Source organism: Zingiber officinale, chromosome 2A, assembly GCF_018446385.1.
Source record: "Zingiber officinale cultivar Zhangliang chromosome 2A, Zo_v1.1, whole genome shotgun sequence".
Lineage (NCBI taxonomy): Eukaryota > Viridiplantae > Streptophyta > Magnoliopsida > Zingiberales > Zingiberaceae > Zingiber > Zingiber officinale.
The window spans coordinates 118,659,705-118,686,469 of NC_055988.1; the positions used below are offsets into that span (position 1 = coordinate 118,659,705).

The 26,765-nt window shown below is 45.0% G+C and overlaps 2 protein-coding genes across 11 annotated transcripts; one reads left to right on the forward strand and one right to left on the reverse strand.

Annotated features, from left to right (window-relative positions):
* On the forward strand, positions 1 to 11,215 carry LOC122042081. Of its 10 annotated transcripts, none has more exons than XM_042602018.1 (5): positions 1 to 601; positions 714 to 850; positions 2,685 to 2,785; positions 2,878 to 3,024; positions 10,636 to 11,215. In XM_042602018.1, the coding sequence occupies exons 3-5, from the start codon at positions 2,780 to 2,782 to the stop codon at positions 11,059 to 11,061; spliced, it is 579 nt and encodes a 192-aa protein (XP_042457952.1). In that variant the 5' UTR covers positions 1 to 601; positions 714 to 850; positions 2,685 to 2,779; the 3' UTR covers positions 11,062 to 11,215. The 10 variants fall into 10 exon arrangements, 3 of the variants coding, with proteins under 3 accessions (XP_042457952.1, XP_042457953.1, XP_042457951.1); XM_042602019.1 differs by having other exon boundaries at positions 714 to 773; XR_006129150.1 differs by having other exon boundaries at positions 1 to 850; positions 2,685 to 2,790; positions 10,624 to 11,215.
* A 94-nt stretch (positions 11,216 to 11,309) lies between these two features.
* On the reverse strand, positions 11,310 to 12,826 carry LOC122042080 (transcription factor MYB102-like). Its single transcript, XM_042602016.1, has 3 exons — positions 12,254 to 12,826; positions 12,039 to 12,168; positions 11,310 to 11,947 (listed from the first exon to the last, which is right to left on the reverse strand). Exons 1-3 carry the CDS (start codon positions 12,384 to 12,386, stop codon positions 11,464 to 11,466), a joined length of 747 nt encoding a protein of 248 aa, XP_042457950.1. The 5' UTR covers positions 12,387 to 12,826; the 3' UTR covers positions 11,310 to 11,463.
* Positions 12,827 to 26,765: the final 13,939 nt, after the last annotated feature.

Here is a 26,765-nt window from a genome sequence, read left to right on the forward strand (position 1 = left end):
TCTTCTGTTCCGAAGAAAGCCTGGCCTTCTTCCTTCTGCTCCTCTCCCTGCCATTAACTGCGCCTTCGCTCGATACTCTCTCCGTGATCCCCCTTTCGAACGGGTTTCCAATCCCGCCGCCAATGGCGAGGCTTCAGCGCCTCTATGACAACCTAGACGCCTCCCCCGGAGACGCCTCCCGCTGCCGCCGCAGCGACGGCCGCATATGGCGCTTCCACAAGCGCGCCATGGACGGCCTCGTCTTCTGCGAGTGCCACTACATCCAGACCCGGGCCAACATCGAAAAGCACAAGGCCTCCGCGCGGAAATCCAACCGAAGCGCGCTAAGCAGCAGGAACGCTCCGTGGAGTCGATCGCCCTCGAGCGGCGGGTGAAGCGGGAGGAGGAGAGTGGGGAGGGGGAGGCCGGGACCACGAGGGCTCTTCCCAATGGATTGATGACCATCGCGACAGCGCCTCCCGTTGGCGGTTGTCGCGACGAGGGCGGCACCGTAGATCGGAGGGTAGGGTTTGAGGAGGGCTGCTTGCTCACCAGGCGGTATATTCGGTCCAAGAACGCGAAGCCGATTCTCGTTGCGTCAATAAAGTTTTGAGCTTTTTTGGTTAAGCTCCCTTCTAATTTTGTTGGCCCATTCTCTACTATGCGTCTTGTGTTCCTGTCTGGCTCTCACATTATTCTGCTCTTCCCTTCTTCTTCGGTTATGTGGATTTCAGAAAATACCTTGTGGAAGGGGTTCGGCTATGGGAAGGAAGAGGGCCTGCCACAGTTGTAAGGTGAGGAAAGTGGTGAACATGGTCCGGTGTTTGAGCTGTAGGAAGAGGTTCTTTTGCTCTTGTTGCATAGAGAAAGGGTATTCTCCTCGTTCACTTGCTTCTGTGTATTCTTGGATCCCACATTAGCTAATGTGCATCCAATGCCTTTCCATTTTGTTGTTTTTTTTCCCTTTGTGTATCAAAAGGTTCTTCTTTGACAAAGTTCTATATTGGCATAGTAGTTCAATGTGCTTAAAATGTGAGGAAATATTGGTGGGAACACCCTTTCCTTTTTTTTTTCCCTAATCCAATTCAATATAAGAAAATGGAAGACTTCATGTTAAGGATGACCTGGCACATCACTCTTTCAGCTACAAGCAAAATGCATGCTATCCCTGCTATATTGGGTACTTACTGGAGCTTTTACTTTTACGTGGTAGAACGTGTTAAAGGCTTGTAATCTGTGTTGTTATAGTCTCATAGACTCAAGGTTTTGGTCTGGATAACAGTGAGTATCAAATAATTGGCTCATCTTAGTGCACCTTGCCAACCGGAGAATCTCAATTGGACTCTTGGATTGTCTAATATTTTTTCTGTATGATTATTTTGTTAAGCTAACTTTGTTACTTTCTAGAGGAGCTTGTATCCGTGTTGTTATAGACTCGAGGTTTTGGTCTGGATAGTGGTGACTATCAAATAATTGGCACATCTTAGTGCACCTTGCTGACTGGAGAATCTTTATTGGACTCTTGGATTGTCTAATATTTTTCTGTATTATTATTTTGTTAAGCTTTACTTCTTAAAGGAGCTTTTAGCAATCAGTGAATAGTTACACCCATAATAATTTTTGTTGGTTTATAATTCTGTGTTGGAATCAGACTTAGGTGGTAGTGGGACATGTTATTGATAATTTGATACTGAAGTTATGCTGGCAAAAGCTAAGCTTCTGCAATTGTTATGCTGGAACTGAAAGGTACTGTGAATTTTCAAATGATAACCATTCATCACAATTTCCTAGGCAAAAGCTTCTTTCCTAACATCAGCCAATAGCAGAATGTGTGGGTCTTAAATGCTATTACCTAATTTACTTAACCTAAATGGTTTTTTCACTGAAAGATACTTTGTTGGATTAAGTTTTCATGTTCTTTTATATTCATTAGTGGTGGGAATGAGAAGTTCTAATCCAAATGGGCTATCACTATGGAGGCTTTCTTAGACGCACTTTGTTTAATATTTTCTCTAGGACTTCTTAGATCAAATTGGCTTTCTTGCAGGATGAGTCCAACTGAATGTTAGGTTTGCAGTAATCTTGTGTTTTAATGTGGCTTTTTCTATAACTTAGTCTTGACTAGGTCTGATATTAGTGAATTACTTTTGTCTTATAGATAAGAGTTTTGTTGTGTGTTTGAGAAGATTGCCTTTTGTTATTTCAGTAAGAAATTCATTGTGGTTTAGCTAGATTACTGTTCTTCCTAGTTCGGTAAGCAGGCAAAGAGAATGCAGTTGCTTCTTTGCTAAGTTCTATGGTTGAGAGAAGTGAAATAACATGTCTGATAATGTAAATACAGTGACAAGTAATATCCTTTGTATAGTTTGCTTAGCTTGTTAAATTTTTTGTAAAATCATTAAATGCTTCTTGAACCTCTCCATTCTTGTTATATTCACATATAACAGCTTGATCTATAATTTTGTTTCTATGTCCACCCTTTAGCTGTCAAATTCTAAATGTCCTGCATTATCTACAGTAAGAAAATTGGACTATGTTGGCAACACACTTTCTTTGACTTTCCTGCTATTGTGAAAATAGGACAACTGACGCAAGTCACATATCCTTTTTAAATATCCTTTTTAAATATCCAGTGATATTGGACTTTGTAGTTTGAAAAAATTACAATTACTTATGTTTCTCTGATTTAGTTTGTTTTTGTCAAGGTATTCTGGTATGCTTGAATAGGAGGTAAAGATTTCCTGCCGTGTTTGCCGTGGGTGTTGTGATTGCAAAGCATGTTCTACTAGTCCAGCTAAGTATGATTGTAAGGTTGGCTTATTTTTAACATGCAAAGTCATCAATATTTTTTACTCTCTCATAGTTTTCCATGAAATTTTTAGTTTATGTGATTTTCAGGATTTCGAAATAGTTCAGAAGAAGACTAAGCATGCCAATAATGATGAGATTTCACTGGTCGAAGTGAAGATTTTCTACTCTATTAGTCATGGACAATTGGATTATACAAGTTGTCCTCCACTTGGAGCTAAAGAAGACAGATATAAGGTCGACTCCCTTGCCAATTCTTGTTATATTTAGAGAATGTTGTGTGACTTAGCTTTCTAACCAATGTAAAATTTATAGGCATACGAAATTTGTAGGCTTGCTAGAAATTCACAGATGGTAATAAGGAGCATGCATATAACTGGATATCCAAATTGTTTCCATTGCTGAAACATATCAATCTGAATGATGCTAGGTAGGATAACGACTATCTTGCGAACTAACGAGAGGGGACATTGGAGGAGAAATCAAAAAGAGAGAACGTCAAAAAAACAAGGGAAACTCATTGGATTTACCAGAAAAAGAAACTTCATTAATAAAAGAGAGATTAATTCCTTTGTAGCTATATATGTGTTTATATAGACTCTAGACCCTATAACCAAGAAAAGAAAGAAATTCTAATATATGGACTTCAATTCCAATCTTAGAGAAAACAAAAGGAGATCTTTCTAGAAAAGGAAATCTCTTGGAATAAATCGAAATTAACATAATAGGATGCTGATGTAAACAAACTAGGACCCATAAATACTAGAAATACCAAAATTACTCAATATCATCAAAATGAAAATTACTAAAAATAGTAATAAAATCTTTAAAGGCTTGATTGAAGGCCTAAAGAGCGAAATTTGGGCCCGAAAGTTGGTGGTTTTGGGTACCCAGTAATAAATGTAGATTTTCAAGTTTTGCACGCGTGAGATTCGACAAAGATGGATTTCGAGTCCCGAGTCAAAAATTATGTCCCTTTAAAGTTTGGGTTGATCCTACATAAGTCACCCCGTGTTAAAAAGAACTCATCCTCAAGTTCACAGTAGCCTTATCCGCATCCACCGAATGAGTCAAATGTTTCACATTGAAGATATCAGACGTCTTCAAATGACTAGGAAGACGCAATCTATAAGAATTGTCATTGATCTTTTGTCGTATCTCACACGGTCCAATCTTCCGATCTTTGAGCTTGTTATACTCACCCACAGGAAAATGATCACGAGTCAATACAACCCAAACAAAGTCACCAAGATCAAATAGTACCTAATGACAATGACGATCAACCTGAGTTTTGTATTTGGTGTTATTCTCTTAAATAGTCAGATTCACTTGCTCATTAACACCTCATTAATACCCTGAAGATGCTCTGCAATCTCATATGTTTTAGGACTAAATTGTCCCATACGTAGAACAGGAGCTAAGTCCAAAACTCCAATTGGGTTCCGCCCATAAATAATCTCAAAAGGACTCAAACCTGTGGTCCTGTTTCGATCTGTTGTAGGCAAACTCTGCTTGAGGTAATGCTAAGTCACACTGCTTCGGCTTAGTTCCCGTCAAACATCTCAAAAGATTGCCCAAACTTCGATTCACCACCTCAATCTACCCATCTATCTGGGGGTGGTAGGCACTGCTAAAATTCAATTATGTTCCTAGTTTTCCGAATAAGCTCATCTAGAGATGGCTAATGAATTTGGTATCGCGGTCCGAAGTCATGGAACAAGGAATGCCATGTAAATGTATGATCTCCATGAAGTAAAGATGGACAATTTGGACAACATCCATAGTTTTCCTGCAAGTTATAAAATGTGTCATATTTGAAAATCCGTCCACCGCAACTAGAATAGAATCTTTGTTTGTTGGGTGCGGGGTAGTCCCAATACAAAGTCCATGCTGACATCAAACCAAGAAGCTTAAGGAATAGGTAAGGGCGTGTACAAGTCTGCATTGGTGAGAATTCCCTTAGATCGTTGGCTATAAAGCACCGATCTACAAAGTGGATCACATCACTGGTCAACTTGGGCCAATAAAAATCAGCAGAGATAAGAGCTAGTGTCTTGTCATGACCGAAGTGTCCATTTTGAAGCTCACTTATAATCTGTCACCTTAGTGAATAATCTGGAACACACACTTGCAAACTACGAAATAGATTATCATTATGCAGAATAAAATCGTGGCGAAGACCATCATGCATCTTTTGGAATATCCTTTGGAATGAAGGGTTCGTTGCATACATATATGCAAAAACCTCAAAATTGGCAACTTTAATACTCATGGTGGTAACTAATAAAGAGCAACGGCCCAAGGCATCCACTACACGGTTCAGGCTTCCCACTTGATATCTCAATGTAAAGGTAAATACCTGCAAATAAACCACCCACTTAGCATGACATGGCTTAGCTTGTCTTGACCATTGATTTTTCAATGCTTGGTGATCAATAAATAGCATGAACTCCTTCTGTACTAGGTAATGATGTCAATGCTTCAAGGACTTAAGAATGACATGAACTCCAAGTCATAGGTAGAATAATTCTTCTTGAATCTGAATAGCTTCTCACTGAAGTAGACAACTAGATGCTAAAATTGGCTCAGAACACCTCCTATCCTAATACTAGATGTATCATAATTGACCTCGAATACTTAGTCAAAATCATGAAGTACTAGAACTAGTGATTTAGTTATCTTTTGCTTGACCAGTTGAAAAATAACCTCTGCTTTTTCAGACCACTTGAAATCTCGTCCCTTGAGATATTCAGTGATAGGGGCAATCAGAGTACTAAAGTTTTTGATGAACCAATGGTAGAAAGAAACCAAGTCATGGAAATTTCTGACATTGTGCAAGACCACGTCAATCTTTGCTTGATCTGTGCGCACACCATCAGTAGAAAGAACACTTCTTCATATTTATAAATAAACACTATCTTCAACTTTTCTAAAACAAGGAGGTGATCAAAGTGGGATGCCCATGTCAAACTGTAGACGAGAATGTCATCAAAGTAGACCACCACAAACTTTCCCATGAAAGACCGCAAAATCTGACGCATAAACCTAATGAAGGTGTTGGGCGCATTGGACAATTTAAAAGGCCTGACCATCCTCTTGCGTCTTGAATACGGGTTTTCATTTATCTCCGGACCTTATTATGATATGGTGGTATCCGCTTTTAAGGTTTTTAGAAGACCTTAGAACCGAATAGCTGATACAACATACATCCAAGCGAGGAATTGAGAATATGTACTTCACTGTGATCTTATTGATGGCTCGACTGTCAACGCACAAACGCCATGAACCATCTTTCTTCGACACTAGTAGGGCTGGAATTGCACATGGGCTCATACTCTTGCAGTTATAGCCCTTATTTAGTAATTTCACTACCTGCCACTGTAATTCTTTAGTCTCCTTGGATTGAGGCGATATTTTGGTTGGTTAGGCAAGCTCGACCTCGGAACAAGGTCAATTTTATGTTGGATATCTCGCTTGGGTAGTAGCCAAAAGGAAGATCCTCTGGCATCAGCTCATCATAATCTGCTAGCAACTGCTGTACTTTGGCTAGTAACTCAGCATTCGTGGCTAGGGCTTCGCTCTGGTGCAGTAACAAAGAATAGACAACGCCTCCATGCTCCATCTCATCTAAAAACCAGAATATAGAAAGTATATTAGTATTCTTGGCTACCGAAATTGAAGTGGTTCCTTCCCGCAGTTGCGCAAACACAATCTTCTTTCCTTTGACCAGAAAGGTATATGTATTCTTCTGCCTATCATGAACAGTACTGCGATCATACTGCCAAGACCACCCTAATAATACATGACATGCATCCATGACCACCACATCACATTAAGCACTATCAAAACATTTGTTAATTGAAAAAGACACGAAGCATCGTCGGTCTATGTTTCTTCACTATCTTTATTCAACCAAGATAACTTGTATAGTCTAGGATGATGGTCCGTTTTCAACTATAATTTCTGGACAACCTCAGCGAATACTACATTCTCACAATTGCCGCTATCGATAATCATCTTGGAGACTTTGTCTACGATGGCCTTTGGGAGTCAACAGACTTACGAACGACCAATGTCTCTTGGTTGTCACCATAAATCATCTCATTAGACCGGGTCACCAATTGTTTCAGTTTCTTTTTCTATGTCTTCCTCGATCTATAGATTTTTGCCTTTCTGATTAGCAGGAGCAGGTTTCCTGCATCGGTTAGCTTTGTGTCTCTGTTCACCACAATAATAACACGTGACAGGAGCATTAGGATTAACCTGTTAAGGCTGCTGCAGTATGGATCATGAACCTTGAGAGCAAACTGTTAGTATTGGCTCTAGTATCAATTAATAGATGATTAACAAGGGCATTTTTGTATCATATTTCATTAATTAATAAAAGGCAAAGTTAGTTATTATATTTATTTTAGTTCAGTGCCGAATGAATAAGTATAATAATGCCCTAGGGTAATAGGTTCTAGTCTACAACATATCAATTGGCTGAATTGATTGTAGGATATTGTAGATATATATAGAACACTACTCTAAACTATTCCTAGTCAAGCATTATTATACGAGGACAATATTAATACGTTGAGATTAGCATGTAGATCAACAGATGACTTAATCTCACAAGTCATGGATATTAAATATCAGGTTGACACATGAGTATATATTAGAGAATATGTATTGAATGACCCACTATGAGAATGCTTTATGGATCGTTATATGAGTGTCATTAACATTCTTATAGTGACTATTAGTATGAATACTCCTTAGACTTGAAATCACTACGGTTCTCTACATAAGGAGTTGTGTACTTTAACATCGGCAAACGTCACTTGTAACTAGGTGGACTATAAAGTCGATCACTGGGTATGCAATAAGTTATGCGGAGGGATGTGAGTGATGTAGATGAGATCTATCCCTTTCATATGATAGAAGTGATATATGTGAGCCCCGATTAGTAGGACACAAGACTGCGTCGTCATGCTCAAATGTGTCAATATGTGATATTGAGTTTATTTAATTGAGTGTGTCTACGTAGAAATCAAGAAACACAAAGATTGATAAAAGGATGACTCGATCTATGCCTCATTGATCAATCTAGATATCAAGGATAAAAGGCTTGGGTCATATAAGATGATAGACATGGAAAGGTTAGATCGGATCTTGACATTCTCATCACTTAGGTAGCAATGATGCATTGCTAGATGTCACTTATTGCTTATGTATCTAAAATGATTTTAGATACATTGCCAACATTATGAGAACCTATTGGGTCATACACAAAGACTATGTAGATTTGGAGATGGATTATAGGGTTAAGTCTAATCCGAATTATACACATTGAGTTAGATTCGAATGAATTCGGATTAGACTCATTGGTTTATTAGGTTAATGGCTTATTGGATTAATGGTTAATCCAATATACTAAATCCAACCCATTAAGATTAATGAATATTAATAGAGATTAATACATCATTAATCAAGAGGAAGATCAAGAGACAATTTTTTTGTATTCATTGGATTAGTACAAAAGTCATTTGTAAAAGTAACCTTTAGGTGAAGTAACCTTTTTAGTAAAGTAACATTTTGGTGAAGTAACCCTTTTGGTAAAGTAACCTTTTGGTGAAGTAATCCTTTTGGTAAAGTAACTCTTTTGTGAACTAACCTTACATAGGTGAAATAACCTTTTGGGTGATGGTGATATTCTTGGTTTTTGCTCTTCTTCCTCTTCTTCTCTTGACCAAAAACAACCTTGTGTAGTTGCTAGCACAACAAAGGTTGTTTCTTCTCCTAGTCATGTGTTCGTGAGACGGATGGAGAACGTGTTCGTGTGGATACTGTAGAGGCGCGGACATGCTGATCGCGCTAAGATTTGCATCCGAATCAAAGTTACTTCGGGAGTATCGATTTATGCAACAAAGGTAACTATTATATCTGATAGAATAGAAAAACGTAGTATACAGTATTCGTAAGGATCTCTGGAGGGATCATTTTTTCGCTGCATTACGTCTTGTTTTATGCATAAGATTCCTACACAAACTAATCTATTTTTTTGGTCGCCTCTCACCATTGGCTTCCAATTCTATTGTTTTTCAACAATTAGTGTGCATTGGTAGGATTTTGACAACGTAAAAAACGAATGAAGACTAAAGACATCTTATAAGGGCTGATGCAACCTCCTAAGCATCGTGCGACCGTCTGCTCCTCCGTCTTGGATAGGTCGTTTCGAGCGGTCAGCTAGTGGAACTCATCGATATATTTGTCGACCAATCTCGCGCCCTGTCTCAACGAGGAAAGTCGTTGAAACAAAGTTTGGGTGTAGCTGAAAGGCAGAAAGTGACCCCTTAACTTCTTCTTCATCTTCTCCCTATCATCTATTTTGGACTTGCCCTGTCTGTGAATGCCACATCTGGTCCCACCAAGCCGATGCTCCCCTTGAATCTGACGGCAATTAGCTTTACCTTTATCTGATCCAGAATCAATTTATTCTCAAAGATTCACTCCACTTCGTTCAACGAATCAATGAAACTTTCTCCTTGTAACGTACTAGAAAATTCGGACAATTCAACTTGAAACCCAAGGTCTTCATAAGGCTCCTCCTGAACATGACGTTCCTGGCTTGCAGTCTGTTAATAGTAAGGTTTCTCGAAGGTAGACTCAGATCCTCTATCTGAAATCTTCTAACCTTCAAGATTTTGTGCCCTTGCTACCATCTCCGCAACTTGCCTCCGTAAATTATCAGTCGTCATCACGTCCTAAATGCTATGTCCACAGTGCTCGGTTTCCTCAATCAGAATCGTTGTTGCGACCACGACGACAACGACCTTCCATTAGATCTAATGCTCGACTTCCTCAATCGAACACTGTCGACTCTGATACCAATTGATGCCAGACAGGATTATCTTAACGAGAGGGGAGATTGGTGGAAAATTCAAGTAGAGAGGACGAAAAAAAAAACAAGGGAAATTCGTCGGATTTACCAGAAAAGAAACTTTGTTAATAAAAGAGAGATTAATTCTCATGCAGCTATACATATGTTTATATAGACTCTAGACCTTATAACCAAGAAAGGAAAAAAATCCTAATATATGGACTTCAAATCCAATCATGTAGAAAAAGAAAAGAGATTTTTTTAAAAAAGGAATTCTTTTAGAAGAAATCGAAATTAACAAAATAAGACGTCGATATAAACAAACTAGGACCAATAAATATCAAAAATACCAAAATTACACTAAATTCCATAAAAACGAAAATTGCTAAAAATAATAATAAAATCTTCAAAGGCTCGGTTGAAAGCCTAAACGGCCGAATTTGGGTCTGAAAGTTGGCGGTTATGGGTACCCTGTGTGAGATTCAACAAAGTCTAATTCTGAATCTCGAATCAAAAGTTATGTCCCTTTGAAATTTGAGTTGATCCTGTATCACTGACCAATTAAATGGGCTGGAAAAAAGAAAAGAGACGAAGGTAAGCTTAGAAATAATGTCTTAGTTTCATCCTTCGGTTAGATATCCTCTTTATCTATCCATATCCAGAAGGTGAATTTTCTGGTGTACTTCTTCGAGTTGATGAGCCTCACAATGAGCTTTTTAAATGGGCATGTCTGGACATCTTTTAACACCTCAGAGAATTTAGTGATCCACTATATAACTAAATAATGTGTGCTGGCCATGTTTCTTTGACCACCATTTATCAATTAGCTTTAGCAAGAACATGACCGTACTTACAGTTTACACTGCTTTTAGGTTTCTTAAAAGTTTGGTGGATGATGATTTCTTCAAAACTTGTTCAATAACTTTGCAGTTTGATTAATAAGGTACTTGACTTTGTCTTTCTCGAACCAGTAATTACTGCAGGACTTCGTGGATTTTCACAGAAGCTGCTCAAAGTGCTCTTATAAACTTTGCCTAGGTTGTTGTGGAAAGATAGTTGAAGGAAGTGCTTCTCAGGCACCTACGATCGATTCCTCTAAGGCTGGTAAGAGAGAAAGGGCGAAGAAGTATGTCATCAGCGAACTAGTAGGGAAAAGGAAGAGACTTTCCATGGGCGAGCAACCAGATAACTCCTCATTGTCCACCGTTGCATCTGATAACAAGGAGAGCCACTGGAGCAGCATTTCTTGTCCACCCAAGGAATCTGGAGGCGTTGGTCTAATGATCCCATCCGTACTGTGGAAGAGGTTGCATTTAGCAGCGATCATCCTCAGCCTACACACACCGCCCATGGTGCATCTTCTCTCCTCAAAAACCAAAAGATGGGTCATTTTAGTATTAGTATGCTAGAATCGCAAATAGGTGAGACTTTCTATGATAGTTTTCAACAATCTGTGGAGAATGCCACAGACATTGGCATAAGGACATAATAAAATTTTTGTGAATTATATATGTAGAGTGCTGTTAGCAATTAGAATGATAATGTAAGTTCATGTTTTAATGAGATTTTAGAATTTGGTGGTACACTGACTCTTTTTTATTAGGGAAATTGTAGCAAAATTTATCACGAGGAGCCACGGAAACAATGAAAAAACAGATGGCCAAAGACTTGTGCTTTATGAATATAAAATTAAAATGACTGACAGCTTCTCTAGATCGTCCCATTAATTTCTCTTGTTCTTGTTCACATGCAATTGCTTACATCCAAGAGGTCAGGGATTTCATGCTTGAACAGATACTGCTGTAGGAGTCTTAGTTCCCCAATTGCGGCCATGGAGAAGGACCTAAGCTTTCATAGTTGACTCCCATTGCCGCAGTAGGCATCCAGCTACTGCACTCGTGCAAATAGTTATCCTGCGTGATGATTTCTTGCCATGGATTCTGGCTCATATTGGCTTGCATGATCTGTGCCGCATCGAGGAGCTGATCATGAGATTGGTACTGGAGTTGTTGCTCCTGGAGTGGTGTCTGATCAAGGATAACGGTGTTGGAGTTTTGGGACTGAGAGGAGAGGAGGTTGGTGGCCATCAAGAGGAGGTCATGGTCGAGGCCCAACAGGCTGTTCGACTGCAACGAATTGCAGAAAGGGGGAGCTGCAAAGAGGAGATCGAGTCGCGGTGCATGAGTCACTGGGTCGATCCCCATCTTCAATAGTCTCTTCCGAATGTGTGTGTTCCAGTAGTTCTTGATCTCATTGTCGGTCCTTCCCGGTAAACGGGCAGCGATCGCCGACCATCTGAATTGACGTACAAAATTGTTATGGAACTAATCAACTCAAGCAAATTTGAGAGAAAATAAAAAGTGAGAATTGAGAGCTTCCACTCAACTTGTTACCCAGCATGCTGTGGAGATGGATAATCGTTTCTTCCTCTTCAAAGGAGAACCTCCCTCTCTTAATGTCCGGCCGCAGGTAGTTTGTCCACCGGAGCCTGCAACTCTTTCCACACCTCGCGAGACCTATCATCATCGCACAAGCCATAGAACAAGCATCCATGAACAATTAAACTATACAAAGCTTATAGTTTTAAGTACGATTGCAAACCAGCTTTTTTAGGAAGAGTTCTCCAGTTTCCTTGCCCGTGCTTCTGTATGTAATCGATTAACTTTTCGTCCTCTTCAGTTGTCCATGGACCCCTCTTGAGACCTTCTTTGTCACAACAAGCCTGTCTCCCCATCACAAACAACTCAACTCTGTAGCTATGGAGATGATCAGAAGCAGAAGAGGGAGGACAGAGGATGATGATCTGTACGTGTGGTTTATATAGAGTGAAAGCAGAGGGAAAAGGTCAAACGGATTCGGTACCGTCCTTTGCTTATCGCACTGGCGACGTGTCTCTCTTTCTCTTCGTTTCTCTCCTCGGCATCGGGCTGGTTAATAACTTGAGTTGGAAGGAGGAACCACCGTAAAGCAGGGGAAGAGTAAATCCTCATCTCTTTTCCCCGTGTTGCTGTGTCTCATAGCAACTGGTGACACGTTATATGTATGTATATAGCGTGAGAGTTGAGGCCATCTCTTTTCACCTTCACGGTGTTCTCGCTGCTGCCGTAGGACTTCTCCCTCCATCGCGAATGTGATCGTGTCGCTTTTACTTCATGGAAAGTTGATGAGGCAGACATCCACAATTACTAATTCGCATCTGAAACAGCAGGGGATTGCTATTTAGGCACGAGGGGCAAACACACTGGCAGCTCTTTCATCACATTTGTATTCATCCATTGACTGGTATTTTGTCACCATACCTCTGTTAAAGTGCACAGCAGGTCATTGAACCATGGACGGTGATTCGTGCCTTAATTCAATGCCACTTGGAAAGCCGATCTCTGGCTCTGTTTCCTCTTCCCTTAGAATTGCACCAGCAGGGATCATTAAGCCAACGGTCAAAGGAAAGACCTTGGCCATGTTTGGGCCAATCACCTGCTGCCGAGACATAACCTCAGAGTCAAACCCACGTATCCTGCTCCATGATTGGAGCTGCACGCCAAACGTTGTAAACAACCGTTTGACAAAAATCTATATACGGATCGTATCGTATCGTATCGGACACCTGAACACGCGTCGGCGGCTGAGTCTTTCACTGTTCCTGACGTGTGCATGCTCGTCCCTGCCTGAACAGCGTTGCCGCCATTGGATGGATTTTATAATAACAGCTTGAGGAAGGATATAGTAAACAATGGTTGTGATTACGATCGGGGATACTGTAATTTGTAAAGCAAATCTATAGAGTGAAGACGATGAGATCAGAGAATCCAATAGATTAATACACCGTAATCTAGCAGGTGGTAAATTAAAGTTGCCTGCGCCATGGGAGCATGCAGGCATGAAAGACTATGGTGATTGCATGGCAGCTCTCCAGCATTTGATGGCGTATTTGCTTCGCCGAAACAAACCACCTTGTGTGTCTCCGAGTTGATTCCAGCAGATGACCACGTGAGGTGTCCCTGACCTACAGTGGAATGAGGAGCATAAGTTAGAATATGTTACGGAATAAACAACTAAGGCGGTAAGAGCTAAATTAAGTCAAATTTTATAATATTTAAATTTATTTGATAAACGGAGTTTAAAATTAATTAAATTGTTGAAATAGTTGTTCAACATGATTATCTCACACAATGCAGCATAGAAATGTACTAAATAGTCACACCCTAGAGGATTCCCTGTCCGAGAAAATTTCGGCAGCATCTCCCCTGTACGGTGGACAATCTAAAACTTTTCTACATCCTCACATACCTCAGCCACAGACGGCTGGAATAATAAAAACAATAAACTACAACCACAGACATTCCACGCAGTTTATATAACAAGTAACAGAAGAATAATACTCTGACTCGAAATCAACCCTACTCCACTACACTCGTAAAGCTCAAATCCGATGAACTCACCTCTTCTGTCATCCAGGCAGGCATGTAGTAGAATAAATCCAAATCCAAATCCATCGATATAATAAAATCCATACAAAGTCCATAAGTGAAATAATCGAAAACATATCAAGTTCAAAACAGTCTAGAACAGAAAAGAAACCGAAAGAAAACCAATCATATCCTCGAGGTCTGCAGGGACCAGAACTCGTCCTCTGAGGACATCAACCGAAAATATCAACAACGGAGGCGGGTGAGTCCAACACTCAGCAGTACAATTGATATACAAAGTAGGAAATAACACCTAGCACTAATCATGCATCTCGATATAAGAAAGATAAAATATGCATCCAAGTAAACAGAGAGAACAGACTTAACCAGACCTGAGTATAAGGTCAAACAGTCCGAGTGGTATAAGAATCCTGTATGCATGTCAAACATAGGTATCCAAACAAAATGCAGCATAGAAATGCAGCAAACACAAACAATAAATGCATCATGCATATGATGCCAATGATGCGTCCTGGTCACCCCTGACGCCAGTCGATTATCTCACACAATAGAGAGGCCGAGTGGGTAGGGCTGTGCTGACGTCACTACTCCTGATGAGTGACCGAGTGGACGGGGTGCTGTCGGAGTACACCTATCCTCCTACCCCAAATCATAAATGGGGGAGCGCAATGCTCTCATCTCCCGGTACACAATGACGGGTAGGAATCCCTGCCGGATAACACGTTGTGTCACACTACCCCTGAGCGGACTAACGGTGCCTAACAGAGTCCCTGCTGCAACACACTCAGCCTGAATCGACCACTAACCCATGAGTGGTGGTGTGTGCAGATCCATGTAACTGGCGATGTGCTCAACAATAATGGAGCGGACTATCGCACAACATGCAATCATGCAAATGGTGCATGGCACTAACCACAAAATATCCTGACCTAATCTACATATATATAAGAGTGCATCATAGGTCAACGAATCAAATCAATCCAAGGGTACACAGAAGGTATAAAACCTAGGTCCTGAACATGGCAAAGTATGGTATATCACTACCCCTATAAACATGTATAAGCAAGTAAAATATACATGAGATGCAAAGCAAGCAATCAATCCAAACAGGTATTAGGTAGTGACTAACCGAAACAAATAAGGAACATAATTAATGCAACTTGTTAAATTTACTACTATGTATATCAAATGACATAAGTCAAAAGTACCCGCCTCCAATCGAAAAGGAAAAGGTCCAAATCCGGTAATCAAGATACTCGTCAAGATACCGTCTCGAATCAGAGTCCTGTATTATCAAACATACATTTTATTTAGCTACAAATGAAAAGAATGGCTAAATAAAAATCCTTAAGAACAATTTAGGGAAAAACCCTAAACCATAATCTCGACCTTCCTAAATTAAATCCAACAATTAACTAGGGTAAATTTCCTTTAACCCTAACCATAATATTAGATTAAAAGTCTAAAGCTAATCCAATCTACCTATTCCCAACATAAACATAATCAATCCACACTAAACCCTTACCTTAATCCGAAACCTCCACAAGTGTTGCTCTGTAGGACAACTTGCTGCCAACGAAGTAATTGCTGCTGGAAATCCTCCACACTGCCAGAATCACAATAAAACCCACAGCAACAATTAAATACCCTATACAAGCAATTAGGGCAGTACCCTAACCTCTATGATTTGAGCCCAAATCAACACCGTCGATGGCACAACAACAAGTGAGTTGATCGGCAGTAAAGAACTAATGCACGAAAGTGGGCAGCGATCTGTCGAGGACAACTGTGAGGAAATCTGCAGTGGACGAAGGCTAGGGCAACTGAGTAGGTAGTGGTCTGCACTGCTCCGTCCAACCTCAAGTGATAGCAGTGCCTGGTGCGGCTCGGGAAGGAGGAGAGACGAGGGAAATCGGGTTCGGCGATGTCCCGTGAGGCGGCGGCGGCGCTGGGAACTCCACGGCAAGGGCTCGGCTAGGGCACAGGGTGGCCGGCGGTGGCATCGGCTCTAACGCAGAGAAGGAGAGGCTCTGCTCCGAGCGACGACGGCGGCTAGGGCTCGGCTGCTGGCGCTGAAACTCCTTTGGCCAAGAATCAACGTCAGAAGGGAAAGAAGAAGAAAGGATCTGGCTGTGCTCGCGCGTCGCCGGCGCTTGGAGAAATAGTAAGAAGAAGGCGTCGGCTGCGGAGAGGGAGAAGAGAACACCGACTTCTCTTGATCCCGGCCTTATGCACGCGAGGGAGAGGAGGAAAATCGCCGTGGGCGGTTAGGGCAGAAGGCTTGCGGGCGCGAGGGGGAAGAAGGTCTCGGGGAAGAGGTAAAACGGCGAGGAAAATAAAATAAAGAAATAAGGAAAATAAAATAAAAAGGAAATGTAAATATAAACATTTCCTCACTTAAATGGGGTAACCTAAACAGGCTTTTCCGGGCCCCATTTTTATCCCCGTTAACTCGTCCGTACGAACTCCGAAAAATTCCCGAAAAATATCCAAAAATTCTGGAAAATTCCCTTATTAATATTCGCCTATTTTCGGTATTTTACATTCTCCCCCACTAATAAAAATTTGGTCCCCAAATTTCGTTATCTACCATCAGCAAGTACTAACAACAGATATAGAGTATAAATGCTGAACGGTAAATAAATCACATACCTCAAGTTAAAAGATGGGGGTATCGAGCTCGGATAGTGTCCTCGAGCTCCCAAGTAGCCTCGTCGTCTGAATGATGCTGCCATCCGACTTTAACCAGCCGGATAGTCTTGTTCCGCAACTGACGCTCTTTCCGGTCGAGAATCCGTACCGGAATCTCCTCATAAGTAATGTCAGGCTGAACTGGAACTGGGATATCTGCCAGCACATGTGTCGGGTCATGTACGTATCTCCTCAGCATCGATACGTGGAATACATCGTGCACGCTTACCAAGGACGGTGGTAGTGCTAGCCAGTATGCTACCGCTCCAATCCTCTCCAAGATCTCGAAAGGGCCAATATACCGCGGAGCCAGCCTACCTCTGAGGTCAAATATCTTCACCCCTTTCGTAGGTGAAACTCGCAGAAATATATGGTCGTCAACAGAGAACTCTAGTGGTCTGCGTCTCCGATCAGCATAACTCTTCTGGCGATCCTCCGCCTCTAACATCATCCGTCTGATAATACGGACCAACTCTGCCTCATGCTAGGCTCTATGAGGTCCCAACAACTGGGCCTTCCCAACCTCATCCAGAGGGTGGGTGTCCGACAAGGCCTACCATACAACACTTCAACGGTGGCATTTGGATAGTCGAATGCAAACCGTTGTTGTAGGCGAACTCTACCAATGACAAATGGTCCTCCCAACTGCCTCCGAAAATCCAATACACAAGACCTCAGCAAGTCCTCTAGAGTCGGAAAGGTCCGCTCTAACGGTCCATCTGTCTGCGGATGGAAAGTTGTACTGAAACAGAGCTGCGTGCCCAAGGTCTGCTGCAGTCTCTGTCAAAAACGAGACGTGAACCGGGGGTCTATCCGAAATAATAGTCAATGGAATACCATGTGATCTGATAATCTCCCGGCAAAACAGATCTACCAATCGATCCAGGAAATCAGTCTCCCGGATCGCTAACGAGTACGCGGATTTGGTTAATCGATCAACGATTACCCAAATCGCGTCATGGTCTCGTCGTGTCCTCGGCAAACCTACCACAAAACCCATAGTAACGTGTTCTCATTTCCACTCAGGATTAGGAATCTGCTGAAGTAAGCCGGCAGGTCTCTGGTGCTCGGCCTTTATTTGCTGACAAACAAGACATCTAGCTACAAAATCCGCGATGTCTTCTTTCATGTCGTTCCACCAACAGAAACATCTCAAATCTTGGTACATACGGGTACCGCCTGGGTGGACAGCAAATCATGAGCGATGAGCCTCCGGAAGTAACTCCTATAAGACCGGATGAGACTGAAGCACGCAAAATCTGCCTCGGTAGTGTATAACACCCTCCTCGTCTCGTGTGAACTCGGTCTGCTGCCCGGAAGCTATCTGGCTGTAAATAAACTGCAAATACTGATCAACAGCCTATGACTCTCGTATCCTTGTCCTGATCAACGACTGAGCAACCATGGTAACGAGAGTACCCTACATTGTCTGTCCTTACCCCTCAAGGCCCAAATCGGAAAAACATAAAATCAAGTCTGTGACCACATCTCGGTGGCAAGCTAAAGTCCCTCCGGACTTCCTGCTAAGCGTATCGACAACATATTAGTTTTCCCCGGTGATAGTCAATCGTACAGTCACAATCATTCAGGAACTCCATCCATCTCCTCTGTCGGAGATTAAATTCCTTCTGGGTAAAATATATATTTGAGACTCTTATGATCAGTGAGAATCTCAAATGTAATACCGAACAGATGCTGCTGCCAAATCTTCAAGGCAAAATAATGGCAGCCAGCCACAAGTCATATACTGGGTAGTTCTCCTCATGCTCCTTCAACTGCCGAGAAGTAGGAGACTACCCTGCCGTGCTGCATCAAAACAGCGCACAAACCCTGTAGAGATGCGTCGGTATAGAGCACGAATCCGTCCTCTTCAAAAGGCTAAAACCAAAATCAGAGCCGACACTAGTCTCCGCTTCAGCTCCTGAAAGCTGATCTCAAAATCCTCAGTCCAAGTGAACCTCACGCCTTTCCTGGTCAAGCGTGTAAGTGACATAGCAAACCGAGAGAAACCTTCAACGTATCTCCGGAAATATCGAGCCAAACAAAGGAAGTTGCGAGCCTTCTCAATAGACTTCGTCTACTCCCAACGGTAACAACCTCTATCTCCTGTGGAACCACGACATACTCCTACTGGTGACCGTGTGTCTCAAACATCTCACAAAAAGACAACCAAAATACGCACTACTGATCTTTACATCTAGACGTTTCCATCGAAACATCTCTAGAACTATGCAAAGATGATGTGCGTGATACACCTCAGATCAGGAATAAAACACCACGTCGACAATAACGATAACGAATTCTGATCCAATATCCTAGGGATACCCAAATCATCTAGTCCATGAAAACATCTAAGGCTCCGCAAGCCCTAATGGTAAAATCAATACACATAATGTCCGTATCATAGACATTTCTAACCATAAGATCCCTGACAATCAGTCTGAAATCCAATCACTAATAATATAAATCACCAAAGAATAGATCCACTAGTGTGAAAAATACCACATATGTGGGAGCAACGCTCTACCACAAGAAATCCTCAATATGTGGGAGCAACGCTCCACCACAACCAAATCCGTAATATGTATCTACAATATATACATAGGGCAATACTCCGCTACAAGCAATCCACAATAAGTGGGGGCAATGCTCCACCACAAACATCCCACAGGTGACCAAGACACCTGACTATCCAACTAGAGGCTGCACGAGATCACTCAACCACATATCACTGTGGCAGCCAAAAATATAACAATCCAGCAATCAAATCAAACTCATCCTCAAATCTATCAACATCGTAGTGAGTCACTCACTGATAAGAATATGGGTTGACAGGGTAATCCAACAAATGAAATAATGCAGACACTCCACATCCTGCATTCAACATAACTAGAATCATCATGCTGCTACCAACAATACACCTGGCACACTTGCTCACACAACATATGTATGATCGACATAATCCTCCAATTTGTACTCACCAAACACACTCATAGCATAGGTATAAATCAGTGTGATACCTCCAACAATACCTATCGAACCCGTGTGCATATATCAACATAGGTATAATCGATGATCCGGATCACAGGAGAGGGCATAGAGGGGATTAGGGAGAAGAGAGGGGGCATATGCGTCATTTAGGAGGTGGAGGGTTAGGGGGGCTTTTGGGAGCCGGTTCGTGAAAAGAGAAAGGGGCTCGCGTTTTTGGGCTCCGCCGCCGCAAAGGGGCGCGGTTTCTTCCTCCACCACCAGGCTCGCACACGAGCTTCTCCCCGCCGACCGTTGCCGCAGCCTCCGCCGGAGATCAATAGCCAAGGCCTGCAGCTATTCCACCTCTCCTCTCTCCCTCGTGGTGATCACCGCCTCGTCTTCCCCTTACGCCGGTTGCTACTTCCTCCGCCCCTTAGCAATAGCTACCGCCGCACCTCCGGGAAAGGGCTGAGGTGGCTTTTCTTGCTTTCGGGCGCCGTCACCAGGGAACGCGCAAGTCGGCGGGCATCTTCCCCTTCTTTTCGCCGACCTCATCCTTTACACAGCCCTCCTTCTTTGTCTCCGGCGTTGGCCACCCTCGGTGGCACGGGATAGCTGCCATTTCCTCCTCGCACCGACGCGAACGCCATCGAGGGAGATCATCTCTACCTACAGTGGCTGATATCGCCTCTTCCAGCTAGCGCCGCCTCCCTCTAGCGGTTGACGGCGTCTCCCGCCGCCACCGCCGCTTCCTGTAGCAGCCGTATCCGGCGACCAGCGCAGCCGCCCTGGGGCGACCATTGCAGCAGCCGCCGTTGGCAGCTAGCGCCGCCTCCGGCAGCCATCCCCGCTGTCCCCAGCGACAGCACTGCCCCCGGCGGGCGCCGCCCCCCGGCGACCGCCACCGTCACCCTCCGAGCAGCCGCCGTCCGAGGGTTCAGGTATCATATTATGCTTATATTCCGGCCTGCGAGCCGAGAGAGTGCCCTGCCTTCGTGCCGTTGTTGTATTTCGGCCTGTGAGCCGAGGTTGTAGTCGGATAGTGCATCATCCTACGGGTCCATATCATGTTCGGCTCCGAGCCACTGGAGCTAGCTACTCACCAGGCGGACGTTCGTCTACTATTTAGGGTCGCGACGACCAGGTCAGTATCTCGATCAGCTTATCTATTTATCCGAGGGCGCCCCCCTGGGCCAGGGTACGTTCTCGTACCTTCTTTGCATTTATTTCAATATTCTATTATTATCCGGATATTTATGCATCTGTGGGATTCGCCTCGAGCACCGAGGTACCAGAGACCGGGGGAACCCGGTCGCTGGATACAGGTACAGTTGACCGGAGGAGGACTTCAGACGACTTGGTCAACGCAGCGGACATATCATCAACCGGGTCATGGGGATGCGGTCAACCTTCCAGACACGTCTCACCGGCAGGTTCGTCTTCTCAGCTTCCAGACAGGATCAAATTGGCGCCGTCTGTGGGAACGCGCCTGATCTGGAACGTGAAGATGGACGACGCCGGAGAGTTCTGCTATCCTCATAACCTAGTTCTTCGAGCCAAGGCCCCCGAACCGATCGGCCGGGAGGTTTATATCCGAGCCAGGGGCTCGAAGCCGAAGTCCCCCAAGCCGTTCGGCCGGGAGGTTTATATCCGAGCCATGGGCTCGAAGACGTAGGCCCCCGAGCCGTTCGGCCGGGAGGTTTATATCCGAGCCACAGGCTCGAAGACGAAGGCCCCCGAGCCGTTCGGCCGGGAGGTTTATATCCGAGCCACGGGCTCGAAAACGAAGGCCCCCGAGCCGTTCGGCCGGGAGGTTTATATCCAAGCTACAGGCTCGAAGCCGAAGGCCCCCGAGCCGATCGGCCGGGAGGTTTATATCCGAGCCAGGGGCTCGAAGCCGAAGGCCCCCGAGCCGATCGGCCGGGAGGTTTATATCCGAGCCAGGGGCTCGAACCCGAAGGCCTGAGCCGCTCGGCCAGGTACATTTTAGCTGAGTACTTCCTCAGGGAGCGAAGGCCTGAGCCGCTCGGCCAGGTACATTATAGTTGAGTACTACCTCAGGGAGCGAAGGCCTGAGCCGCTCGACCAGGTACATTTTAGCCGAGACTACCTCGGGGAGGATTATATACGAGCCAAGCGCTCGATGTGAAGGCCCGAGCCGGTCGGCCGGGTATATGGTTTTCCGAGCCAAGCGCTCGACGACGAAGGCCCGAGCCGTTCGGCCGGGTGTGTAGTCTCACTAGGAGACCGACGAGCACCGTCGTTAAAAATTGAGAGTCGGGCCGGCGACTATAAACCTCCGGCGATCCACCAAGAGTCGGACGCAATGGCCGACGACTATAAACCTCTCGGCCTGACCAAAAGTCGAGGGTCGGGCCGGCGACTATAAACCTCCCGCGATCAGAGCCAAGAGTCGGACGCAGCCGGGCGGCGACTATAAACCTCCGCGATCACCAAGAGTCGGGACGCAGGGCAGCGACTATAAACCTCCCGGTGAAGACCTCGCACGGACCAGATATCATATATTCTCTCCCTCGGGTCGAGTTATCATCAAGGCCCCGAGCCGTTCGGACGGGAGGTTTATATCCGAGCCACAGGCTCAATGGCGAAGACCCCGAGCCGAGCGAGGATTATATCCGAGCCACGTGCTCAAGATAACGCCCGAGCCGCTCGCGGAGGTTTATATCGAGCCACGCTCAAGAGGCGAAACCCCGAGCCGGCCGGAGGAGGTTTATATCCGAGCCACGTGCTCGAAGGCCCCGAGCCGTTCGGCCGGGAGATTTATATCCGAGCCACAAGCTCAGGCGAAGGCCCGAGCCGTTCGGCCGGAGGTTTATATCCGAGCCACAGGCTCGAAGGCCCCGAGCCGCTCGGCCGGAGGTTTATATCCGAGCCACGTGCGTCGGCCGGGAGGGCCGTTTGACCGGGAGATTTATATCCGAGCCACGTGCTTGAAGAAAGGCCCCGAGCCGTTCGCCGGAGGTTTATATCTCGAGCCACGTGCTCGAAGACGGCGCCCCGAGCCGCTCGGGAGATTATATCCGAGCCACGTGCTCAGACGGCGAACCCCGAGCCGCTCGGCCGGAGGTTTATATCCGAGCCACGGGCTCGAAGGCGAGCCCCGAGCCGCTCGCCGAGGTTTATATCCGAGCCACGTGCTCAAGAGGCGGCCCCGAGCCGTTCGACCGGGAGATTTATATCCGAGCCACAGGCTTGAAGACGAAGGCCCCCGAGCCGTTCGGCCGGGAGGTTTATATCCGAGCCACAAGCTCGAAGACGAAGGCCCCCGAGCCGTTCGGCCGGGAGGATTATATACGAGCCAGGGGCTTGATGGCGAAGACCCCTGAGCCGATCAGCCGGGAGGATTATATTCAAGCGATCATCACCGGTTTCGGACCAGTTCAGCGGACCAGCACATCATATGTCTATATCCCCCGTTCGGGGTTGAGCGGCCTTCACTGGTCACGGACCAGATTCATGATCATCTATCTCCCCCGTTCGGGGTCGAGCAGTCGTCGCGGCCAGGTATCTATTCTTCCGATCGACGTCATTCCGGTAGCACGCGCGGTATCGTCCGCCCGGCATTTATCCGACCGATCAACGTCATTCCGGTCGCACGCGCGGTATCGTCCGCTCGGCATCTATCCGACCGATCGACGTCATTCCGGTAGCACGCGCGATATCGTCCGCCCGACATCTATCCGACCGATCGACGTCATTCCGGTCGCACGCGCGGTATCGTCCGCCTGGCATTTATCCGATCGATCGACGTCATTCTGGTAGCACGCGCGGTATCGTCCGCCCGGCATCTATCCGACCGATCGACGTCATTCCGGTCGCACGAGCGGCACAGTCCGCCCGACATCTATCCATCCGATCGGCATCAGTCCGATCGCTCATTCAGCATTGCCCACTCATCGCTACTCGATTGCCAGAACAGCATTTTATGTTCGCTCGCTGACCATTCTCGGTGCGGCTCATTCAGTGCGTCGGGCCAGCATTTCATGATCGACTGATCGTCATTTTCTCTGTCGCCCGTTCGGCATTGTCCGCTCGCCATCTACTCACTCGATCGACATCTTTCTGATCGTCCGTTCGGCCACACGCTTGATCGTCTATCCACCCGATCGACATCACTTCGATCGTCCGGTTAGTATCTTCGCGGCTGCGCATTCAACATCAGTGCGATTATTGACCTGGTCCGCTCGGCACGTTTATCATCTCATGCGACACTATTATCATAGCGATCGCTCGAGTGACATTATATTATCGGTTCAGCGATTCGGCTTTGACATCGAGAGTGGTTCAGCTCTTTGCGATTGACTGTCCAGTCAGTCGGACTCACGCCTCCTTCGACTGGACTTGAGGGGGAGGCTTGTGATCCGGATCACAGGAGAGGGCATAGAGGGGATTAGGGAGAAGAGAGGGGGCATATGCGTCATTTAGGAGGTGGAGGGTTAGGGGGGCATTTGGGAGCCGGTTCGTGAAAAGAGAAAGGGGCTCGCGTTTTTGGGCTCCGCCGCCGCAAAGGGGCGCGGTTTCTTCCTCCGCCACCAGGCTCGTACACGAGCTTCTCCCCGCCGACCGTTGCCGCAGCCTCCGCCGGAGATCAATAGCCAAGGCCTGCAGCTATTCCACCTCTCCTCTCTCCCTCGTGGTGATCACCGCCTCGTCTTCCCCTTACGCCGGTTGCTACTTCCTCCGCCCCTTAGCAATAGCTACCGCCGCACCTCCGGGAAAGGGCTGAGGTGGCTTTTCTTGCTTTCGGGCGCCGTCACCAGGGAACGCGCAAGTCGGCGGGCATCTTCCCCTTCTTTTCGCCGACCTCATCCTTTACACAGCCCTCCTTCTTTGTCTCCGGCGTTGGCCACCCTCGGTGGCACGGGATAGCTGCCATTTCCTCCTCGCACCGACGCGAACGCCATCGAGGGAGATCATCTCTACCTACAGTGGCTGATATCGCCTCTTCCAGCTAGCGCCGCCTCCCTCTAGCGGTTGACGGCGTCTCCCGCCGCCACCGCCGCTTCCTGTAGCAGCCGTATCCGGCGACCAGCGCAGCCGCCCTGGGGCGACCATTGCAGCAGCCGCCGTTGGCAGCTAGCGCCGCCTCCGGCAGCCATCCCCGTTCAGGTATCATATTATGCTTATATTCCGGCCTGCGAGCCGAGAGAGTGCCCTGCCTTCGTGCCGTTGTTGTATTTCGGCCTGCGAGCCAAGGTTGTAGTCGGATAGTGCATCATCCTACGGGTCCATATCATGTTCGGCTCCGAGCCACTGGAGCTAGCTACTCACCAGGCGGACGTTCGTCTACTATTTAGGGTCGCGACGACCAGGTCAGTATCTCGATCAGCTTATCTATTTATCCGAGGGCGCCCCCCTGGGCCAGAGTACGTTCTCGTACCTTCTTTGCATTTATTTCAATATTCTATTATTATCCGGATATTTATGCATCTGTGGGATTCGCCTCGAGCACCGAGGTACCAGAGACCGGGGGAACCTGGTCGCTGGATACAGGTACAGTTGACCGGAGGAGGACTTCAGACGACTTGGTCAACGCAGCGGACAGATCATCAACCGGGTCATGGGGATGCGGTCAACCTTCCAGACACGTCTCACCGGCAGGTTCGTCTTCTCAGCTTCCAGACAGGATCAATCGACAATACACCTCAAACAACCTCACATGGCATATATACACCTTATGCCAAGAGTATAATCAACGTAATACTTCCAACAAAGCATACTAAACCCAGGTGCACTCAAAATCAAACATAATAAAAAAAAAATACCTCAGATACCACATCAAACCCATATGTACATATCACAACACCGATGTAATCGACAAAATACTTCCAATTAAGACACTCAAACACATGCGCACATACTACGACACAGATTCAATCGACAAGATATATCAAGAAAAATATCTAAACTCATGTGCACATCCCACAACATAAATTAGATCGACAAGATACCTCCATCAAAACACCACAGATGTACTTATACCACAACTCAGATTTAATCGACAAGATATCTTCAATAATACATTCAGATACATACATCGAACTACATAACCATGATCCACAAAGAACCTACAAACCATATCAGAACAGGGATACATATACTACTCGCAAATGGGTAGTCTACCATAAGACTCCTACAATACATAACAATCATAATATACATGCAACATAGACATGCAAAATCAGCATACCAGCTCAATCAAAGAGACCAACCTTATGCTACCAACACTCATGGTTTACGGGTACATCTAAACAAAATTCATGCATATGTATCAAGCATGAATACATCAATCAAAAGCAACCCAAAATAAAGCAGCCTAATCATCCAGTAACAACCCTGCTCTAGGTTCAAAGGAACTAATATCGGACAAGGAAGATATACACACCATGGTATAACATTGCAAGTCAATGTCGTACACTACCAAGACTATATCTAATGGGGAAAATTTTATCATCTCAAATCCAAATGTACTCTCCCAGTATACACTAGTAACGATTGTATCCCATAAGTGTTAAGCAATTAGCTCTACACTTCCTTACATCAGCGGGGTCACATATCCCAATGCACTTTCTGAGTCATCCAACCGGGTATATACAGTCCATGGTCAAAGTCTTCATGAAATAGGATACATCGATCCTCTATAAACTATCCAAGCCGACAATGGTATATGGCTAAATCAGTCCTTTCCACTTGATCACCAACTATAATCATCAAACCTGTGAATATCAAACATGACACTCACTATGTCACCATCAACGACAACCCAAATAATAAATCATCAAAATAGTTATCCACTAATAGATCATCAAACAACCACATAACATTTACTCTTATAAATCATTAGAAATCAACACATCACAATATCTGATCTCCCAATATCCCTCAACCTCAAATCATTCTCAACAATGATCAAACATGATAACTCTCCAATGATCAATTTTCATCGTATCGGATACCCTAATATCCAAAAGATACGAGTATAAAAACTCTACTAGCTAAGTCCA